The sequence below is a fragment of the Protopterus annectens genome, chromosome 4.part0 (genome assembly GCF_019279795.1).
Source record: "Protopterus annectens isolate FY-2018-M chromosome 4.part0, PAN1.0, whole genome shotgun sequence".
NCBI lineage: Eukaryota > Metazoa > Chordata > Ceratodontiformes > Protopteridae > Protopterus > Protopterus annectens.
In genome coordinates this window covers 1,969,069,325-1,969,088,958 of record NC_056733.1, presented here as the reverse complement: position 1 = coordinate 1,969,088,958, position 19,634 = coordinate 1,969,069,325, and the positions used below count along the sequence as shown (strand labels likewise).

The 19,634-nt window shown below is 37.6% G+C and overlaps 1 protein-coding gene across 4 annotated transcripts in view; it reads right to left on the bottom strand.

Moving 5' to 3' along the window:
• The window catches only part of TENM2 (teneurin transmembrane protein 2), a 1,770,657-nt gene extending 1,761,621 nt beyond the window's left edge, over window positions 1–9,036 (bottom strand). For 2 of the 4 annotated variants that reach the window (XM_044069584.1, XM_044069586.1), the window contains exon 1: window positions 8,591–9,036. In XM_044069584.1, the coding sequence (XP_043925519.1) occupies window positions 8,591–8,660 (70 nt within the window). In that variant the 5' untranslated portion in view covers window positions 8,661–9,036. The remainder of the gene's footprint in view (window positions 1–8,590) is intronic. The other 2 variants (XM_044069585.1, XM_044069588.1) reach the window with 1 other exon arrangement.
• Between the last annotated feature and the right edge of the window lie 10,598 nt (window positions 9,037–19,634).

Genomic DNA, 19,634 nt, shown 5'->3' with positions numbered 1-19,634 from the left:
GTCTCAAGCAAGTCTAGAAATGTATATTTAAAACAGCAACTGTTGTGCATTTCTTGTAATGATCTGCACAAATGTTTGATAATATTCAGAAAATATCTATACTGCATAGCAAATCACTAATAAAAGTGAAATGCTTCTTGCTGCAAATGTGTCTGTGTGCATGGTTCAAAACCAGGTAAATTCTGTACATCGATGCATACTCTTTTCATAGAGAGGCTCAAAGTACTTTCCTGATATCCTAGGGCAGGCTCAGAGAATATTTTGTTGTTTGACAGATATTCACTGTGATTCCAAGAACCTGTGGATCATATAAAGGAACTTTTCTTCTTTATTGACGCTGCAAACACATTTCTGGCTCAATAAGTAGTTAGTATCATCTTTGTTAAGTTATGGTGTAGTAATAATATTGTCTCTCTCAGACGATACCACATGAAGATTATTTCTTTCATTTGTTATGCACTCTCAGATTTTCATGCTGTCCACAAAGTTCACTTAAGAAAATTATGGTCAGCCGTTTGACTTGCAAGGTATTTATTATTATGCCTCATGAAACAACATAATACACAACAAAATCATTTTATACATTTGTTTTACTGTCTTGCCTGCGTCACACAACTTGTTGATATGTACCACTAATGCAGCAGCCCAGTATAACACTACAAGCTAACCGAGTCAGAACCAGATCATATACCTGTGCAAGAAGAAAGGGGGTGTGTCGGCAGAAGTGAATATCATTTTAAAAAACTAACATCGCTACTTCAGATTATAGTTTAGAAATGATTAAATGAAACATTTTTTGTGCAATGTATTTACAAATAAAAGGGAAGTAGAACATTAGACGGAAACAGCATCCAAATCATTACAAAAATTCTTTATTTCTTCCCGTACATAAAATATATATGAAGATTCCTATCCACAGATGCATTTATTGAGAAGATAGTCATTGTAGAAGGAACTGTGTGTTGTGTGGGTTTAGCTGTAGAACTGTGATGGAAATGTTACCAGAAACCATGCATTATTTTGTGCATGTGTGTCTGTGTGTCCATGTATGCACATCTGCATTGTTACTACAATGCTGCTGTAATGTGTTATGTCTCAGATAATATGAATACCCATTTATTTCAAAAATAATATGGCTACTTAAATATATATAAAATGACTGGCTTGACATTGTGCTTCTTCCTGCCCTGGATATGCTCATGCATCTGTAGCCGTTCCCCAGCCTGACAGACCAGCAGGGAAGGTGTGGGAATAAAACACCTACAAATAATAATAATGGAAGTCAAGATGAACTCTGGTTATCACAGATTTTGTGAAAATTAATCAACATAATCAGGCTAGGACCTATTGCATCCAACTGTTAAAATGAAGGATGCTTTCTATAAACAGACAAAGTTAAAGTACCAACATGGAGTATACAAAACGAGGATACCTGAGCAAGGTTGTTTCTTAGAATGCATACAGTCCTCTACATACCCTCCCTGTAATAGATGCTGGGTATGTATCAGTGCATTGTGAGATTATATAGTGCCATGTTTTAATAAAATGGGTCGGCAACTGCCATCACTTAGCTCTAGGTTGCACAACCAGCATTTCCGCATGTCTCAGTGAGCAATAAGAAAAATCACCATGACCTTGAAACCTCTGTGATCCTTGCAAACACAGCATTCCATAGCTCTTCAGTATTTAAAACAACAGAAAGAGCTAGAACATTCCAGTATTATCTGTTCTGATTGTGCCTTCTTTTTGTATAAGGTGCTTATTTCCTTTACTCGTGTTTGCTATAAATGTCACCTCTGACCTACTGTTACGCAATCATTAGGTGACAATTATATAAGTTGTTATTTTAGGCCATAGCACTGGATGCAAACAGAGTGATGTACAGGGTGAAATGATGCAATAACGTAGCCCACCTCACATAGTCTATTAAGCAACAGGAAGAAAAAAATAATTTGTTTTGTCTGAATGTTGTTGTCATCAACACTGTTTTCACAGCTGCTAAAACAACTACTGAATGCCTTGTGAGACCAGCTGCCATTTCAGCCTGGTAAAACATGGCATTGATACCAGTAGAAATGAATCATGTCCACCGCAACAAAACAAGTCCCTTCTTGTGATCATTATAGGATTTTATAGGCAAAATCAAAAGACTGAAGCTGGCATTTTAAGCTATGTAACGAGGCATATACAAAGCCACATTGGTTTGAGACCCTGCACTGCATATCTATTGGCGTGCTGCACCTGGTTTGAGACCCTGTGCTGTACACCTGTTGCTTCTGTTTCATTATGCCCCCATCATTATGAAGATCGGTCTTATTTCTTGCAGATGCTGAATTCATTGTTTTGTTCAGAGTTTCACAGTTTGACTCCTGCTTAGTCATCCTCCTCTTCATTCTGTCAATACTCTACTCATTCCAAGTGGTAATGTAGTCCCTGTGGTACTAACCCAGTTTATGAGAGTGGGGTGTCAGTTAGGGCTACTGGCATTGCTTAGCTCTATCATTCTGAATGACGCATATTCTGAACATGCAAAATAAAAACACATTATTGACACCATAAAGTGACATGGAAATACCCTTAACAAGAATTTTAAAACATTTCTGCATTGTCAGATTTTCTTATTTTGAGTTGATCCATGACAGTATTTCCTCACAAAGTGTTACAGCCATGTGAGCACTACCAGCCACCTATTTGTTGCAACAAAACTCCATTTTTCAGCCTTTTATAATGCCAGTGCAACTCCACATGGGGTATAAGTTAAATACATTTCCTTAACCTGATGTTATAATATACTCTGAAAAATATCGTACAGTCCAGAGTACCAAAAATAGAAAACTCAAAGCAGCAACGCATACCAAATTGTATTACAGATATCTATGCCCTTGTGAATCTGTTACGTTTAGTTGCATGTGTATAAGAAACAAATCCTGTCATACAGGAGGGATGCAGGTTTAAACCCACCCCAACATATAAAACAACTTGTCTTCTACTTTCAGGGTTTTTTTTTCATTACTAACTGCTGAGAAATGATGGAAAATTACAGTAATACAAATATTTGGTGTCGCACTTAACCCTACTTAAATCATGCAGAATAGAGAAAAACAATGTTTATATATGGTAGATCATTGTGGACAGGTCTTACGCATGTAACATTACTACTGAGAATCCCAATCTTTCCTTAAGGTTTTGGCACCATTTGGTTTGGCTTCCTGCTTCGAGTTTCCTAAAATTTGATCCATAACAACAGATGTCATGTGAGCCTTCTAAGTGTAATTTAGAATACAGAATTCAATGCCCTATCCAGCGAACACTTACAAATATCAAATATCTTAGATTATTCATACAGAAAAATATGACTACTTCCTAAAACAATGGTGCATTCCCAAACACAGATGTACATAAAGATAATATGAAAATAAACATTAAACTTGAAATAAAATATAATTAAGAAAACAGAAGGCAATTATCATTTAATATGCCGGGCTCAAAATGTTTGCTTTTAAAATGCATTGCTTTATTCAGTAAGATTTATAAAACTGTTTAATATTGTAAAATTCTCATATCCTTCATATTGTTTTATAGTACAGATTATGATACAAGTATTATTAAAGCATGCAATGATCAATTCTTTGTTGATGCTTTTAACAATTTCATGATGTCTTTTGAGACTAGTATTTTCTTCATAGAATGTTATGCTAAAACCCCCAGTGTAATACAGCTGTGAACAATACTAAACGTTCTGTGTAATAGCTACACTAGAAAAGGTTTAGCTTTAGAGTATTTCACATCTAAACAGCTACGTGTGCATGCACACACACACATACGCATATATATCAGCACTGTTTGACACCAAGTGTTACAGTGCAGTGTAATCGTGCAGATGATACATACACACAACACCATAAATCCAGTGCTCGATCTGGATAGAAACTAGACCATGACATTTTAAGCCAAACATCCTGGCACGCTGTACTCAAATTTAGTGTTGCATTTTGTAGCTTAATACCAGTAGCATCTCTTATGGCTCAGTTTGGATGCTCATGCTAAATACTTTGTTTTATGGCAGCATGGCTAAACAGTAACTCTTTTGATAAAACATTCCTCACACACTTTGAATTCAGAAATTCAGGCAAAGTTAATAGTTCATCCATCTCGTGACCATAACACTGTTACTTATAACTACATTCTGCAATAATGTGGTCATGGCAAGACTGCTTCCTCTGCCAAATGCATTTTTTTCCTGGCAAAATTTGGATATCTGAGTTTTGTTTTTGATTTCCTTACTTTCATGAACCTGCCGACTGTTTACCTTCCTACTCTTGTATTATGGCCCATGTGAAAAAAATATTTACATGTCTTTATGGCATCACTCCTTTTAAGATCTGTATTCATCAGCTAAGTAGCTAGTTAATTCAGCAGGTAACCTCAACAAAAGAAGGAGCAACAAATGCCAAACAGAAGCTAGCTGAAAAAATAAACTAATGAAAATACATCAAAGTTGTCAAAGTACAGGAGAAGCAGACGACACCCAGTGAATATGAAAGCATTATTCTACTTTATTTGTTAGCCAATAACACTGTCAGTTTGACGACATTATTCAATGAGAAGCATAAACAGCAGCCCTGATAAGTTGGAAGATGGAATGTTGTTATGCAAACTTAAACGTGGCTGTGTCATTAGTAGCTGTCTAATCTTGCTGATGCTGAAAGAGGAAACTCGATAGAAACATCTTAGGAAATCTTTGCATTAATTTGTGATATCTGCAGAGTATAATTATTATAAACTGTCATTAAAGAGAAGTCAAGGTTGTGTATATGACAGTAAAGCTGAAACGGCATAGTATGCAATCATTCCACCATAGTGCTTGGCATGTCTGCATTAACTACTAGGCATTAGGTCCCCAGAGGAATGAAGCCTCCTGCTTACCTATCTTTCTGCATTCCTAATTGTTTATCAACACTGAAACCGAGATACACATGGTGAGATGAAGACAAGAAGATGGAGGAAGACATGTTTCTCTTTAGAGTGTGTGTTTTTTTTTCTTTTCAATGAAAGCAGCCAGCTGTGGGACTGTTAAAAAACTGAGAATATTATGTAATACGGGGAGAATGTATTGTTATTCTACTCTTTAGCTAAAGAAAAATAGATACATATTTGCAAAAAATGATGCAGACTCATAAACTGTGGGGCTTGCACATCACATATCAAAGTTGATAATTAGGACATGCATCCTGAATCATTATCTGAGATTAAGAACCATTATTTACTACTGCAATCAGCCACTTCTAGAAAATGAAACATTTTCTGAGGTTTATGTGGAGGGGTTTATGGCAACGTATCTTAGTGTATTTCTAAAGTTATGGAACAAGAAGGATAACAAAGTCCTTGCTTGTTTCCATGTTGTGAGTCTTTCTCCCCTCTAAAGATATTCTGACTTGCATCTTTGTTACTAAGAATGTAACATTAAACAATCCAACATTATTATTTATTATTAAATGGCCTTACATATCAGTACCTGTTGTTTATGCAATGCTTCATTTGTGACTGAAACAAAACAAACAAGAATGCCAGCAATCAATGTGCTTTTCTATTTTTAGGAATATTTAGGTGACTAATATGCAAGGTCATCTAAAATAATTAATTTTAATGGAGATGCTTATATAAATTTTGTCTTCTAAACTATCTGGGCTGTACAATATATTTAATTCAGTCTACAAAAGCAAATCACAGTTTGAAGAGGAAAAATGCATCTAATGTCAAACAGCAGTAGCTCATCCAAAGAGTTTCACTTTGGCATAATAACTCACTTTGGCAAGCTATCAGGATGAACACTTCCTACTGTTTCAGATGGGATTGGAAATGAGACAGAGGTGATTTTGGAACCTGACTCTTACTTTTCCAGTTAAAACAAAAATTCAAGCATCTACATTTGTCATGCAGTATATAGCCCTTTCCTTTAAGCAGTTTCTTCAGAATCAAACAATTCTAATTTAGGTAACCAACAACCTTAAAAGCAAAATGATGGACACTTTGCATGAAACTGAAATGCATTCATGAAGCCTTAAATTGCAATATTATACAAGATGTACCTTCTATCACTCCTTTCTCAAAAGGCATTCAAAAAGGGGCAAACATTATCTCACACAGCACATTGTATGCTGCTTAGGCAATGGTTTAACCTCCATCATACTTTGAAAAAAAATGCAAAGCAAATCCATTTTTTTCTTTAAAAATATGCCTGCACAACTCCCGGATAATTATACTGCTAATTTCTCAGGCATCATTTCCTATGAAAGAAACAGGTGAGGTGAGTATTCCACAATTCAGGTGACACAGAGTAAAAACATTTGTTATCGTTCTTCATTTATCCTTTTAATCACTTGCTAGTCTGCAGTCTTTCAAAACATCACGTTCCTTGCCCTTCAAGTGATAACAATAGCCATTTTCCTGTGCTGGTGTACTGACTTAAATGATCTAATATGAATTACGATTATTAAATTCACGTTTAATTTTTAATAGAAATATATACACATTCACAGATAATGGTACGCACAAGGGGAAATAAATGCATGGCAGATATGTTACATTATTCAGTGAAATGGAGACTTGCTTCCATGTGGAAATTGTGCATACAAACATGCATTTGTGTGCGTCACCACAGTTCCACTTGTCAACATAATAAGCTGACTGCTTTGTGCAATGAACCACCTATGCGTAGCATATAAGAACCCCCCCCCCCTCCCACACATACACAAATACAGAAAAAACACCAACAATTCATATATTGTAATATTTGCCACTGTTTATTATAGCCTACTGACCAACAAAGAGTTAATTAGCACTTTGTCCTAGTCGCAGACACTTTCCTGGTGCTACAGTCTTTCTGCGCTTCAGGGAAATTGTCACTGAAACGTAAATTAAGATTCGGAACAACTCTATTATTTATTTATCAATGCGTTTTGCTGTCATTCGACCATGGGATTATGAGCTGCAATCTGAATAGATTAGTGTGTCCTGTATCATTTAGCACCGGCTAGATTGAAAGGCACTGAACTAGAATCGTTGGAATTTCATGCTGCCCTGCAACAAGCTGAAACATCCACCCCTTACCAGTTATATATGCCATTCAATGAGCATTTTAAGAGTTAACCATCTTGCAATTAAAGACTGCTTTCAAATCTCCAGAGCACCAGCTGCATCAAGCGATGCAATACACTGCAGTCACTGATTGGATAGTTAACCTCAACTAGCCAATAGGCCGTGTACCAGGAGATATTAACCAGGAGTTAAGACAGCTCGTCCGCCCAGTACTTCTGTTTCCTTCTAGCTGCAGATTGATTTTCCGAAGTGCTAGCTTAAAACTAAGGGAGCGAGTCATCTGACAATTTCAAATCAATGTGAAGGAAGGTCTGTGTCCCAAAGAAACAGGCATCAAAATCTTTCTGTATGCTGGAAAGAACTCCCCTCCATAAACTGATATGATCACATTGCCCTGAGCACTTAAGTTAAAAGTTTAGATCATTAAAAGAATCACATAAGCATAGATATAACTCAAATTGCAATGCAAAAATGTTGGATGGGTCTATTAAATGAATATGAAAGGATGCTGCTTAAGGATTCTAGCTAATTTTGGCACAACTGTGACAGGTACCTGGGGACCAGGGGCTGCTTACGCAACAAATGATTACCCCTTGACAAGTGTCCTTACCTTGCATCTGCTGCTCCTTATATACATGTGGACCGCCAGTAAAAATAATGTCACTCGGTATTGAAAATTTGATCCCATTGTCAAGTGGAGAAAAACAAATACTTATAAAATATAAATTATCTAATATTAATAGTCAGCATAGTCAACATTCCTTAAACCCGCCAGGTACACTAAGTTCTATCTCGAGAGAAGGCACCCCTGGAAATCCATCGTACCCGTTTCTTATGCTGAGTACATTACCCCTACCTCTGCTTATTATGAACTAACCCAGCGTAAGCTGACCTGAATGAGCGCACCGCTGATGCCCGTGTGCGGTACCCGCTACCGCTGCACAGCCACCGGGAATAGAAATGCAATACAACCCATTCTCCCAAGGAGCAACGGCTGCACTTGAACACAGGGCGCAGCACACAGAGAAAAAGAGCATGAACTGGCTGCTCATTAAAGACTTCAAACACTTGCTCATCAGTGTTCAGAAACAAGTGTTTCTCCTAGAACAAGCCTTATGTTTATCACCCCACCCCAGTACCGGCAGAAACCCATCACTCCTTTTTAATGGAGACATTGATTTCCAAGTCATGTTTTTTTTTATATGGGTCTGGTATTATCACTCTGTGGTCTGGTATTGTCACCGTAAAATGACCGACTCTGACCCAGCATGGTCCTACTTCGCTACCTGCTCTTCTGCTTCATTTAAGTCAGCCCCCTGCCGGCTTTGAACCCGAGGAACAGCATCTCTGATTGCCACGCCAACTCTGGGCTCAGAACACAGCATCTGTCTTGTATGACAATAAGTATCAGGTGTTGCGTGACAGAGTGTTATCAGTAAAAACGCCACTTAATAACTCGTGCAATGCACTCCCTCTCGGTCAGCCGCCTTACCTGCCTCAGCTCCTGGCCGCCCCTTGTTACTGCTGGTGCTGCTGCCCACCGTGGCAGCCCCCTGGAGCATTTCTGGCTCGAACTGCCTGTCCTTCAGCACCTTTTCTCGGATTCTGTTCTTGTTCAAAGCTCCCAGATGTGGCTGTCCTCGCAGCGCTAGTGCTGCTCTGCCTTGCGCTTGATGCTACCTGCCGCTTGTTGTTGACTGCTCTATCGTTTCCAGATGCCGCTGCGCGAGTTTGTCCGCCCGCTCCCTCGCTCTAAAATCAAAGGCATGAGCCGTCTTCCCCTCACAATACCCGAGGTGCACGCGGCTGCGTCTATCCACAAGTTCCTCCTGTTCATGTGTAGTATTCCTGCTCTCCGGTCTCTCAGCAACAGCAGCAGCACCTTCTCTCCTCTTGCTGTTTAGTCCTTCTCTCTGTAGATGTCGGAGAAAGATGTGCCGGCCCCCGCCACCGCTCTCAGCCCCTCCCGGAGGGCAGCAGTGGGCACGGCGGGAGGGAGACGTCAGTGTACACGTCACGGTCACAATTCTTACCCTGGTGAAGGTACCAGGACTACTGGGGCTGGAGCCTGTGTCTGTCAGTAAGGAAAGACCACCGCCACCAGCTCTGGGCTGAAGTACTTGTACAAGCACATCTAACGCACATAAAAATCCCAGTCCTGCACAGTTGTAAGGGTTATAAGGTTCTTAGTCATAAGCAGCAAAACTATATAAACCAGGTATTCCTTTATTACAGGTCCGTGGGAGGTTTATGCAGACCTGATGGACAGAGTGCAGAAGAATAGCTCACTGCGCCCGCTTAATTTCGGAATGTAAGGAATCACTCAAGATAAACAGCAGACCCTGTGATTTAAGTATCAGTCCAGAGCTGAGAATGTTACTATCCGCACTGTTCCTGAAGCCACTACCTGACAAATTAAAGTAGAATTAGTGTTACTAAAGCTGCATAACGAGAACGGAATCGCAGCTTCAACACAATTATTAAGGCGATAAAAGATGCCAATAAATCTAGGTTATGTATCTCAACTATATAGTTATTTTATTTAATTGCATTAAAATAGATATCTCTTAGTTTTGGACTGCAGAGGACATTACAGTGGCTGCTAAAGGAATCACGTTTCAGTCACACCTGCCTCTTCTAGAATTAACGTATATAGGGCATTTGTCAGAGGGAAGAAAGAGGGACTCTTGCATAATTTCTTTTGTCATACCTGGTTATGGCGACTATCATCCAGAAACTTTGGCGAGCTGACCTTTGGTTGTTGTAATAAGAATGTGGGCGCTAACAAACACACACACACACACACACACACACACACACACACACACACACACAGTCACTCACACGACACTAACTAATAAAAACGTTGACAGGTTTGCAAGGAACTCAAATGTGCCCCGCATGTAGCCACTAATAGGAGGCCATTCTTGTAGAAGGAAAGCTTGCTATCTGTATTCTGTGCTATCTATGGTAAATGCTGTACTTTGACTGGTTTTGATTTTTATTTTATTTAGGAGTGCCGTCTACATTTGCGAGAATTTCCACTTAGCACGAGCTGAACCTTTTCCTTAAGACAAACGATGCCTGATATGACCATGAAAGAGGAGGACCTATTGAATGCAATGTAACGAACCCGTCCCATTCGTTGTAAATCAGTCCTGATGTAGCAGATATATCGTAGAAAACATAAAAGCCGAAAGAAACATGAACAGTGGCAAATATCTTAATATTTCAGTGGAAAAATATATTATAGCTGTTTTCAAAACACTGCAGAAAAGTATGATACTGTTACCAAAGCACATCACACAACAAAATCAGCTATACTTCTGTAACGTCGAGTGTTTATCCTTACACTAAATAAGTGTTATTTGCATACAAAGCCTTACATTTCAGAAACATACTACATTGGGAATCGGAGAATGTGAAAGACCTAACATGATCATTTGTCTTACAGGCACAAGTATGACGAAGTATATACAATTTGTGAATTAGACCATCACATTTCAGAGTTTCATCAAGTGGTTTCTCACTCCTGTGGATGGGTAGGTGGAATTATGTTATCTTTTTTTTTTTTTTTTGTATGTATCTCCCAACACACTGTGATCATACGCCCAGGTCTGCTTCTTTATAAGTACTCTTCCCACTGTTGTAACCTTAATTAATTGTGCCTCTTGTACATTTTGTATATAATGGGTGTAATCAATTAATACTTAAAGTAAAAAAAAAAAGGTTTATCAGTATTTCCTCAGAAAAGATGTATGTATTAAAAACAATACTATGGAGAAATCAGAAAGATGTACTAAAACAGTAATTTTGAAAATATTATATTAATGGATGTTCATGACTGATGTGCCTTTCATTATGAAGGTCTATGTCCTTCAGTTTTGATACTGTACTTAATTTTATCAAAAGGATATAGAAGGGCATGTGGACATGCAGGTATATACAGTCTCTCTCCGACTCTCACACACACACACACACACACACACACACACTAAACCTTAAATGTGGTGATCAAGGCACGGATGGGCCACCTTTCTTGGAGGAAATTATGAAATTACTGCTGGGTACGTAAGACTGTAAATGTTTATCAGTAACACTCTTTAATAAGTTTGTGTGTATTTTCTTGCTCTCTTGATTTCAGAATATGAAATGCTTAAAAAAATAACCTGTATCTTTTTTATTGCTGTACCATGAGACATCATCAGGTGTCAGTATAGCAAAGGGGGAAACATTTCTGTGTTCCCCAAGGGGGTTATTACCCTCTGGGATTCTTGGCTGTCTTCCCTGTCTCCTCCCTGATGAGTTACATCAGTTCTTGAAGACAGTTCCCTTGGGTTCTGAGTGACAGTGTGTCACTGTGGAATTAGGCTTCTAGGTTCGTATCAGTATTAAAAATTCAGTCTTAAAGCCCTCTCACCCTCAGCAAAACTTCACATTTTCTTTAAACTATTTACTAAGTTATAGCTTCTCAAACAGTACTGAGAGGTCGTCTTGGTTTCTGTCCACTGCATGTATAGTTATACTCTTTCAGTGAAGCCATAAATATAAATAGGACACAGCACTGCTGTTTCTATTATCCATTTGTTTTCTGATCTATGGACCTGCAGTTTATGTTAACACTGAGAACGTGTAAATCATTCTGCTTTTTAGGTAGATGCATATTTTATGACAGCCTATACCCAAATGGAGAAGTACCACTGAATAATATTAACACAAACAAACAAACAAAAAATCTGCCATTTGAGAAGTACAATTGATATGGGCAACAAACTCGCTGTGGTTGTTCTGAAACTGCAGTCTTTCTTTTAAGAGTGGTTAGTTTAGTTACATTGTGAAAACATTACGCTAAGTAACTCATGCTTGATCAGTTGTACATATGTTGCTTGTATTTTGTGGCCTCTCTTTTTCTCAACAGGTCCATGGGTCCCCACAGCATTTACACTTTATGTGAAGTAGACTGGTGTGTACATGCCACACTCACTGCTCCTGAACATGGCCACACCAGAATCCTTGGTCATCTTATTTAGTACTATATTGCATTGGTATTCCAGCCTGCCATCCTCTCCATAACATTATTTGGCTGAAAGTAAAAACACTAGCCTTTCAGATGGAATGCTGGTAAGCTGCAGCGAGGCACTTGTGGACTGCAGCATTGTGGTACTGTCATCTGTTAATTTTCCAGGTACTCTGAGGTCTCCTATAACTTTTGTGCTGCCATTGTGCCTTGACAGTTATCACACAGTGGGTGTGTGGTTACTCCCAGTCACACAAAAGCATGATGGCAAACTAAGGCACACCCTGAACTAGATGTGAGAGTTGGGGATCGGCCTAGAAGTGTGCTACTCTCCCATCCTGCCTCCTGCTCAGTAGTGTCCTGAAGGCATGCATGCTAACGTAATGCTACAGGGCCTGTTTGCCCTTTGCATACTAATGAATCTTTTCATTCATGTTTCCTTACTAGCTTGTGCTACGTGTTGCTCTGGCAGGATGATCAGCAGATTATTGATGAAACCTGGAGCTTTTTCTGATTTTTTTCTGATTTGTCACTGTAAACTACCAAACTCTTTTTCTTTTTAAATGAACATATAGGTATTCAGCACTTAAATATGCCACAAGGAAGTAATAATAGATAATACATTGATACACATTTAATTTTGTAATAGCATTTCCTGCATTGCTAGCATCTGTTACACCTCAATATTTATTATTAAAACTTCCATGAATCTCTGGTCTTTCTCAATGTGTGGGGAATATTTGTCTTTCTAGTATAATCATATTATTTTTGATAGCTTAGTATGTTAACAAGTGTGTGTTGATATAGCAAAGAACAGCAGCAATTGTCAGAAAACAACAAATTCAGAATTCCTGCAAAATACCCTAAATTATTAGTAAAGAATAAATGCACAACAGATGAAAATACAACTCAGAATGTATCTAAATTGTATTTAACATTCTTATGAGGATGGTGTGCTGTTTATCCTTTTATGTTTAATTAAGGGACTGCAGATATACAACTTAATGGGATATCATATGCAAACTGGATTACTATGCCATTATTTAGATTGCTGCTATGGTATCCAATCCAATAAATTGCTACCTGCTTACCTGAGTCATCTATGCCTCATATCATTGTGTTATTCACCGATATAAATTAGGTTACAAATTCAAGAGCGTACAATTTGCACATACACACTACATACACGTTAGTAGCCATCTGAATCTGCTGACACATCAGAATTACTTGCAAAATATTCATGAAGTCAGCAGCCACATACAATAAGAAACATATACACACCAGTAGTCCATAGCTATAAAAGCTTTTCTTTGTGGGTATAGGTAGCACCTGCACTAAGCAACTTTAAGAAACCCACATAGTACAATGTGGTCCTTTCTGTTTGGTATGGAAATAAATTAAGTGGGTAACACAATACTGCCATTTGGATCAAAACTACCACTGCAATGCATCTTAATATTCTGGACCCAAAGAATTCAGGAAATCAATGCCAAGAAGCTGAAAGCCCCCTTTTAAGAAAAGCACAGAGTGGAATTAAGTGAGCACAGCTTTAAAGATTAAAACATGTAAAAAGCTTGAAATAATGCATATAGTTTAACTGATCTTCTCTATCTCATGACAAAAAACTGTCATGTCCTAATAGTTTCCCCACAAAATGTGCTGGATAAAATATTAAAACAATTGTTCTCTTGTGAAATGCTTAGGAAGAACTGGCCTTTGAGCTTGGAAGACTGCTGCAGACAATGGGTGAGTAAAAGGACAATACAATATTTTTTGTCATGTTAGGGCAGTGTGTAGGTAGCAAACCATAAAGGATCTGAGTTAAAACATTCTGCAGCAGTTTGTGAAGACTTCCATTATCTGAAAGTAATAGGTGGTGCTAAGATGAAGCAGTGGGCAAATACCCATTTTTTCTAATGTCTGTATGTTAGCATCTATGAAAAATAAAGATTATGCATTAAGCAATATATAATGACAGTCACTGAACAATACTGTTTAACAAACGACAGCAACATTTAATCAAACAGGCTTAAATGTCATTGTGATTTAACAGCATATCACCATCTCCTGTCATTGTAGAAGGCAAGCTAGTATACAGTATTTTTATTGTTTTAAATAATTAATTATTGTAATGGAATTTTCTTCCAGTTCTTCATTTGCAGAAATATATAATAGTATGTGAAGTGTGTGTCATTTTATGACTGAGCAGCGCAACACAATATATTGTTTCGCTTACCTCACTTGTGCTTTTTCCCATTGAACAATTGGAGATGTAAAACAATGGTTGTAAATTAAATTTCCATTGATTTGATTATTTGTGAATTCATTATAAGCAATAGTATCAAATGTGTATCTAGTAAATGTGCAAATGGCTGGCATTTCAGGATACATATGACATAAGTTAGTTACAATATCAGGAGGAGAAAATTGAATAAACATGATGTCAATAGAAAGTCAATGGCTGTCACATAACTAGTTTTAGTAAAACAAACTGACCTGAGAGTGGATAGCAATAACTCTGAGCGTCATGATGGTTTATTGCTCTCCGATGCATAATGGTCTGTGTTTTCAGAGTATGTTTATTTTTCCTCCTACTGTTTACAAATATCTCTTTTTCAGCTTGCTTCACAAGAAGACCTGTAATGAATGCTTACTCTGAGTAATATTGCTGCTTGCCAATTAACTTTTTCCTTGCTTGCTAATATAGTTTGGAAAAACAAATATATAACACTAGAGCAGAAGTTCTTGTAGCATGCACAAATAAATAAAAAATGCATTAACGTTGCAGTGATAGGTGTCTTGCCAAATTCTGAGTGATTTTTTTAATTTAAACATAAAATTAGTATCACAATATGAATTAATGTGACACTATATTTGGAAAACTAACACATATAACAATTCAGCAGGTTGTATGCTATTAATATTTTGTACCATCTCATAACATTCACTGATGTTCTTTCTCACTGGAGTGGTAAGTGTCATCTTTCTTCGCTACAGACATAAGGGATGTTATGGTCACCAGACAGGAATGCTGTAGCTCAGATACTATGGAGATAGATTCATCCTGCTCCCCTATAAATGAAATCAATAGACATCTTGGTTTCCATTAATGCAAGACTATAACTGAGGGCAAACAGTAGAACGGTTGTCCCATCTGGTATTACACAGGTCTAGTTCAAAAGCTTGCATGCTAAAATATTGTAACATGTTTGCTGTCACTTGTTCAAAAATGCAACTGCTCATCTTCCATTTGCCTGATATTTCATAAATACTTAGCCTTCCCACCAATCACTCTATAGCTTTATCAGTGCCCTAAGTATAATGCTATAACTCCCACCCAGTTCCTAACCCCAGTCCTTGCTCCCTAACCCTGAAACACCCTTCCTTGTCCCTAAACCTAAAACTTCCTTCCCACTCCCCAAACATAAACATCTCCTCTCACTCCCTAAACCTAAAATTTCCCTCTGCCTAAATATAAATCCCCCTCCAATCCTTCCCCATGACTGCCACACGTACCTTGCTCAGACATGAATAATGTGTTCTGGCAAGGACAGAAAGTCGTTTACCCAAACCTGTATTCAGGTTTGAGCTTTACTGGTAAACATGCATGAGCTACAAGATGCTCGAGTCCCTGGCTCCAAGCCAGGGCATTCAAGTGCTTGGGATGTAAGCATTTGTAGTAGAAGCTATTACACAATAGCATAACTCTCATAGTCATACCATGTAACAATGCTGATGCACAATAACTGCAAAGCATTCAAACTCACATTAAAAAATTATTAAAGTAAAAGGTAATGACTGCATTAAGTTGTTCTACTTAGATAAATTGATTAGTCAGTGCAATATCTGTGACATGATCTCCATTCTCTTACTATCTTGCTGTAATACCAACTTTGCCATTTGTAAACGGTATGCACTATTTGCCCAGCCTTTGTTAATAAAAGATAGTGCTGCAGAGTCACTTAGATGTCATAGTAAATCCATTTCTATAGCTATTCTGAAAGTCACACATGTAACCTAACAAAGTGTAAACTTGCTGTGTACAGCCATCACATTTCTATAGGTGTAATGACTTCTAGCCATATACATTTCATGAAAGCACTTTCAGCCAGGTTTAGTAGCTCGGACTGATACATATTGCTTGTTATTGCTCTTCACCATTGTTAGCTTTTTTCTCCTGCCATTATATTCAAGATCATATCCTTTCCCTCTTAGGGGAAATGTGTTGGATAGACATGGGAACTAACAGACCTTCACACTGATCATTTAAGTTTCTTGATCCATAGAGAGTCCATCCACTGACTGGAAGCAGAGGCATCTGTAGCTGGATGCTTTCAGGATGCAAACGTAATGTCCATGAGCACAGACTTTATAAGAGAAATGACCAAAAGAGCCTTTCCTGCCTTCTCCACATAGTACCTGATGTGCTTTTGAAGAAAGCAGAAAGGGTTACAGGATATTCCATGGAGGGTTTCCCCAGCCTGAGAGCGTCTCCAAGGGAGGGATCATCTGTGCAGTGGAGCTGTAAGGGAGATGGGACTCATGCATTGATTCACACTTGTACATAACATGTAACTGAAGATTCTAGAATTGCTACACAAAAATACTTCACGCATTAAGCTGACATTGAGAAATGTTTTATTTCCCCCAAAAGAGTTTTTGCATGGTGAACATCCTGCACACCAAACCTCAATTTTTCTGGAAATACTAACTTTAAGATTACTGGACCTTGGAAGAGGTAACAGGAAAACTTCCTGAACCCCAAAGCTAATGATCATAGATAGCAAAGAAATAATATGTAGGCAACACAGCTTGATTAAGAGCAGTCAACTAACCCCATTCTAAGGAAAATGCACAAGCCAAACCCATGTGACCTAATTAACAGATGCAATACCAACTCAAGGCAAGCACAGTGTAAGAGTTCACCTATTAGTTCCTCCTTATATTTGTATAACACGCACATTTATCTAAACTCCTCTGAAATGCATCCATAGAAGTGCTCTTACCTAATACTTATTTAAAGAGGGACCTTGTTCTAGTCCATAAGAAATGTAAAAGTAGCTTGACTGTGCTTCCTAGTGCTAATGTTTACTCAGGTCATACACAAGGTACCTTTAGCTCCTCTATCAATACTTTGTTCTTTTACATCTAACCTCAGCAGAGACTTTACTGCTTCATTGTCTTCATCAATGTCTCTCCTGCTGAGTCTTTTTTCAAAATATCTTTTTATTGAAACTGTATCTACCTAAGCACACAGAAACAAGAGTAATTAACTAATCTAGCCCTGCTATGTCTTAGAGCTTGTATGTATCTCAATGAGATGTTGGACATATAGATAAAACCCTAATGAGTATCCTAAGCCTTGATTTGTACCCACAGCAAATATTCTTCTAGCATACATTCTGTTCACGCTTTATAATGTCTTTCGGTTATGACTAGTGCAATAGTAAAACACTTGATTATACTGTGAGCCACCTAATAGGGAAATTGTGCAAAAGGAATAACATGCTGGATACATAAGAAGCAGCAATTATGTTAATCAGGCATAACACATTTTGACTAAATTGCCTACATTTTTACTACAAGATATGTCTACAGATATGCATGTACCCAAATCTCTGCTCTTCAGTAATCAAGTCATTCCCAGCCAATGAAAATGTATCTCCTAGTCTTTACCTTGCCAATTCCATGATAATACATTATTTTGTCACTTAAGTACAACCATTGACTCCGCACCAGTTATCGACTTTAGCCAATTGTTTTTGTGGGGTTTTTAATATCTGAATTAGCACCAAACATGTCAGGTTTGTAGTCATCTGCAAATTTACTGACCCAGTTAACTAAAGTAAAGAAAGTTGTGTAAAGATGTTAACTAGTATAACTCTGATGGGATTCCCAGTGACACCCCACTTGTATAACCAACATCATCTGACCTTAATTTGACCGAAATTATGCCACCTGACTTCTCCCACTGAGCCATTCTTTATTGCGCCTGCAAATAAAACCATTTAAATTATGTGCTGTAATTGCATTTAGAAGTCAGATGTGAAGTAATACTCCTAATAACATTTTCCATATCAAGGTAGATTAGTTTTTCCTATATCACAGTATATTATATTAATGGGATTATACTACATAAACATAATCAAAATGAATCGCATTACAAACTCTGAACAGAATTATTTCTAGATATTAAAAGGTAAAATTGACACAACAGACAGGATTTATGTAATGTCAAAACATTTCCTGTATTTTAGCTTATTACCTATCATTCTGTTAAATCTGTAACGGTATACATGTAGAGGTACTGGAATTGTAATATCAGTAATCCTTAATGTCTAAGGCCTTATATACAGGATGAATAAAATGTTTCTGCCAAAGATCCAGTTCAAATTCTAAGCTCAAAGATCACTTCCACAGCAGGAATAAGAATTGCAGTAGTGGTGACTGACATGTCTGATTAGGAAGGCAGTGATCCCTTGGGATTCCACACCCACACTCCTAGCAGCTCATGAAGTGCTCCACAGTGAATTCATGTTATACCTTGAGCATTGATGCCATTAGTCTTCAGCATTTCTAAAGCACGTTAAACATTTTATGGATAGTTTAGGATGTTCATTTGCCTGTTGATGTGGTGCTCAGTCTAAGTTGTAAATGGACTATTAGTCCGTCTCTTGATTCTCCCTGTGTAGCTAGCAGACAGATAGTAAATCAACTTCTCATTCTCCTGTCTACCCGTTCCATACTAAAAGTATTTTTCTTCATTGCCAATACCTTCTTAAACATACTCTAAGCCTTAGCAAACTTAAATATGCCTTAAATCTTTTTTTCCTCATTTTTGACATTTCTTTCATATACTTTATATTTCTCCCAGGTTCGTCATTGTGGAATCCTTTTCTTTTTCTTCCTGCTAGTACATTTAGTGGGACTTATCTATTGATACAGTCCCATAAATTAGTAAATAAAATATTTCACTACTTCTACTTTTTGCCCACTAAACTTATTATTCTAAAAGAAGGCAACCATTCATAGTGAAATTATACCACCAGAATTCTATGATAATCTATTTTTGCTCAATAGCTTCAGTGATTTAGACATTAGTCCTTCTAATTTATCCAACATATGATCAAAGTCTGTTACAACAATGAAGAATCTTAGATCATCTAGTAAACTTTTCTACATACCCAGTCCAGAATATCATTACCACAGGACATCCATTTATTAATTGTATCATGCAGTTTTTAGCTAGAATTTCTAGAAAAAAAATCTAGCGATATATTTCGCTATATTGTATAGTATAATGTCAGGATAATTAGAGACACCCAAAATAGATTTATAAAGTCTAGGTCACTCAATCACAAATTACCATCACTTGTCGATGCACTTAATGTCCCGAAGCAACCTATCTTGGTTAACCATTTTTCTGAGCCATATCCTTATCTGTATAATATCTATGCTGTTGAATACATAGCCAGCCAGTTTTAAGAGTTGACAAGGAAGATGGGCCACCAGATGGTGG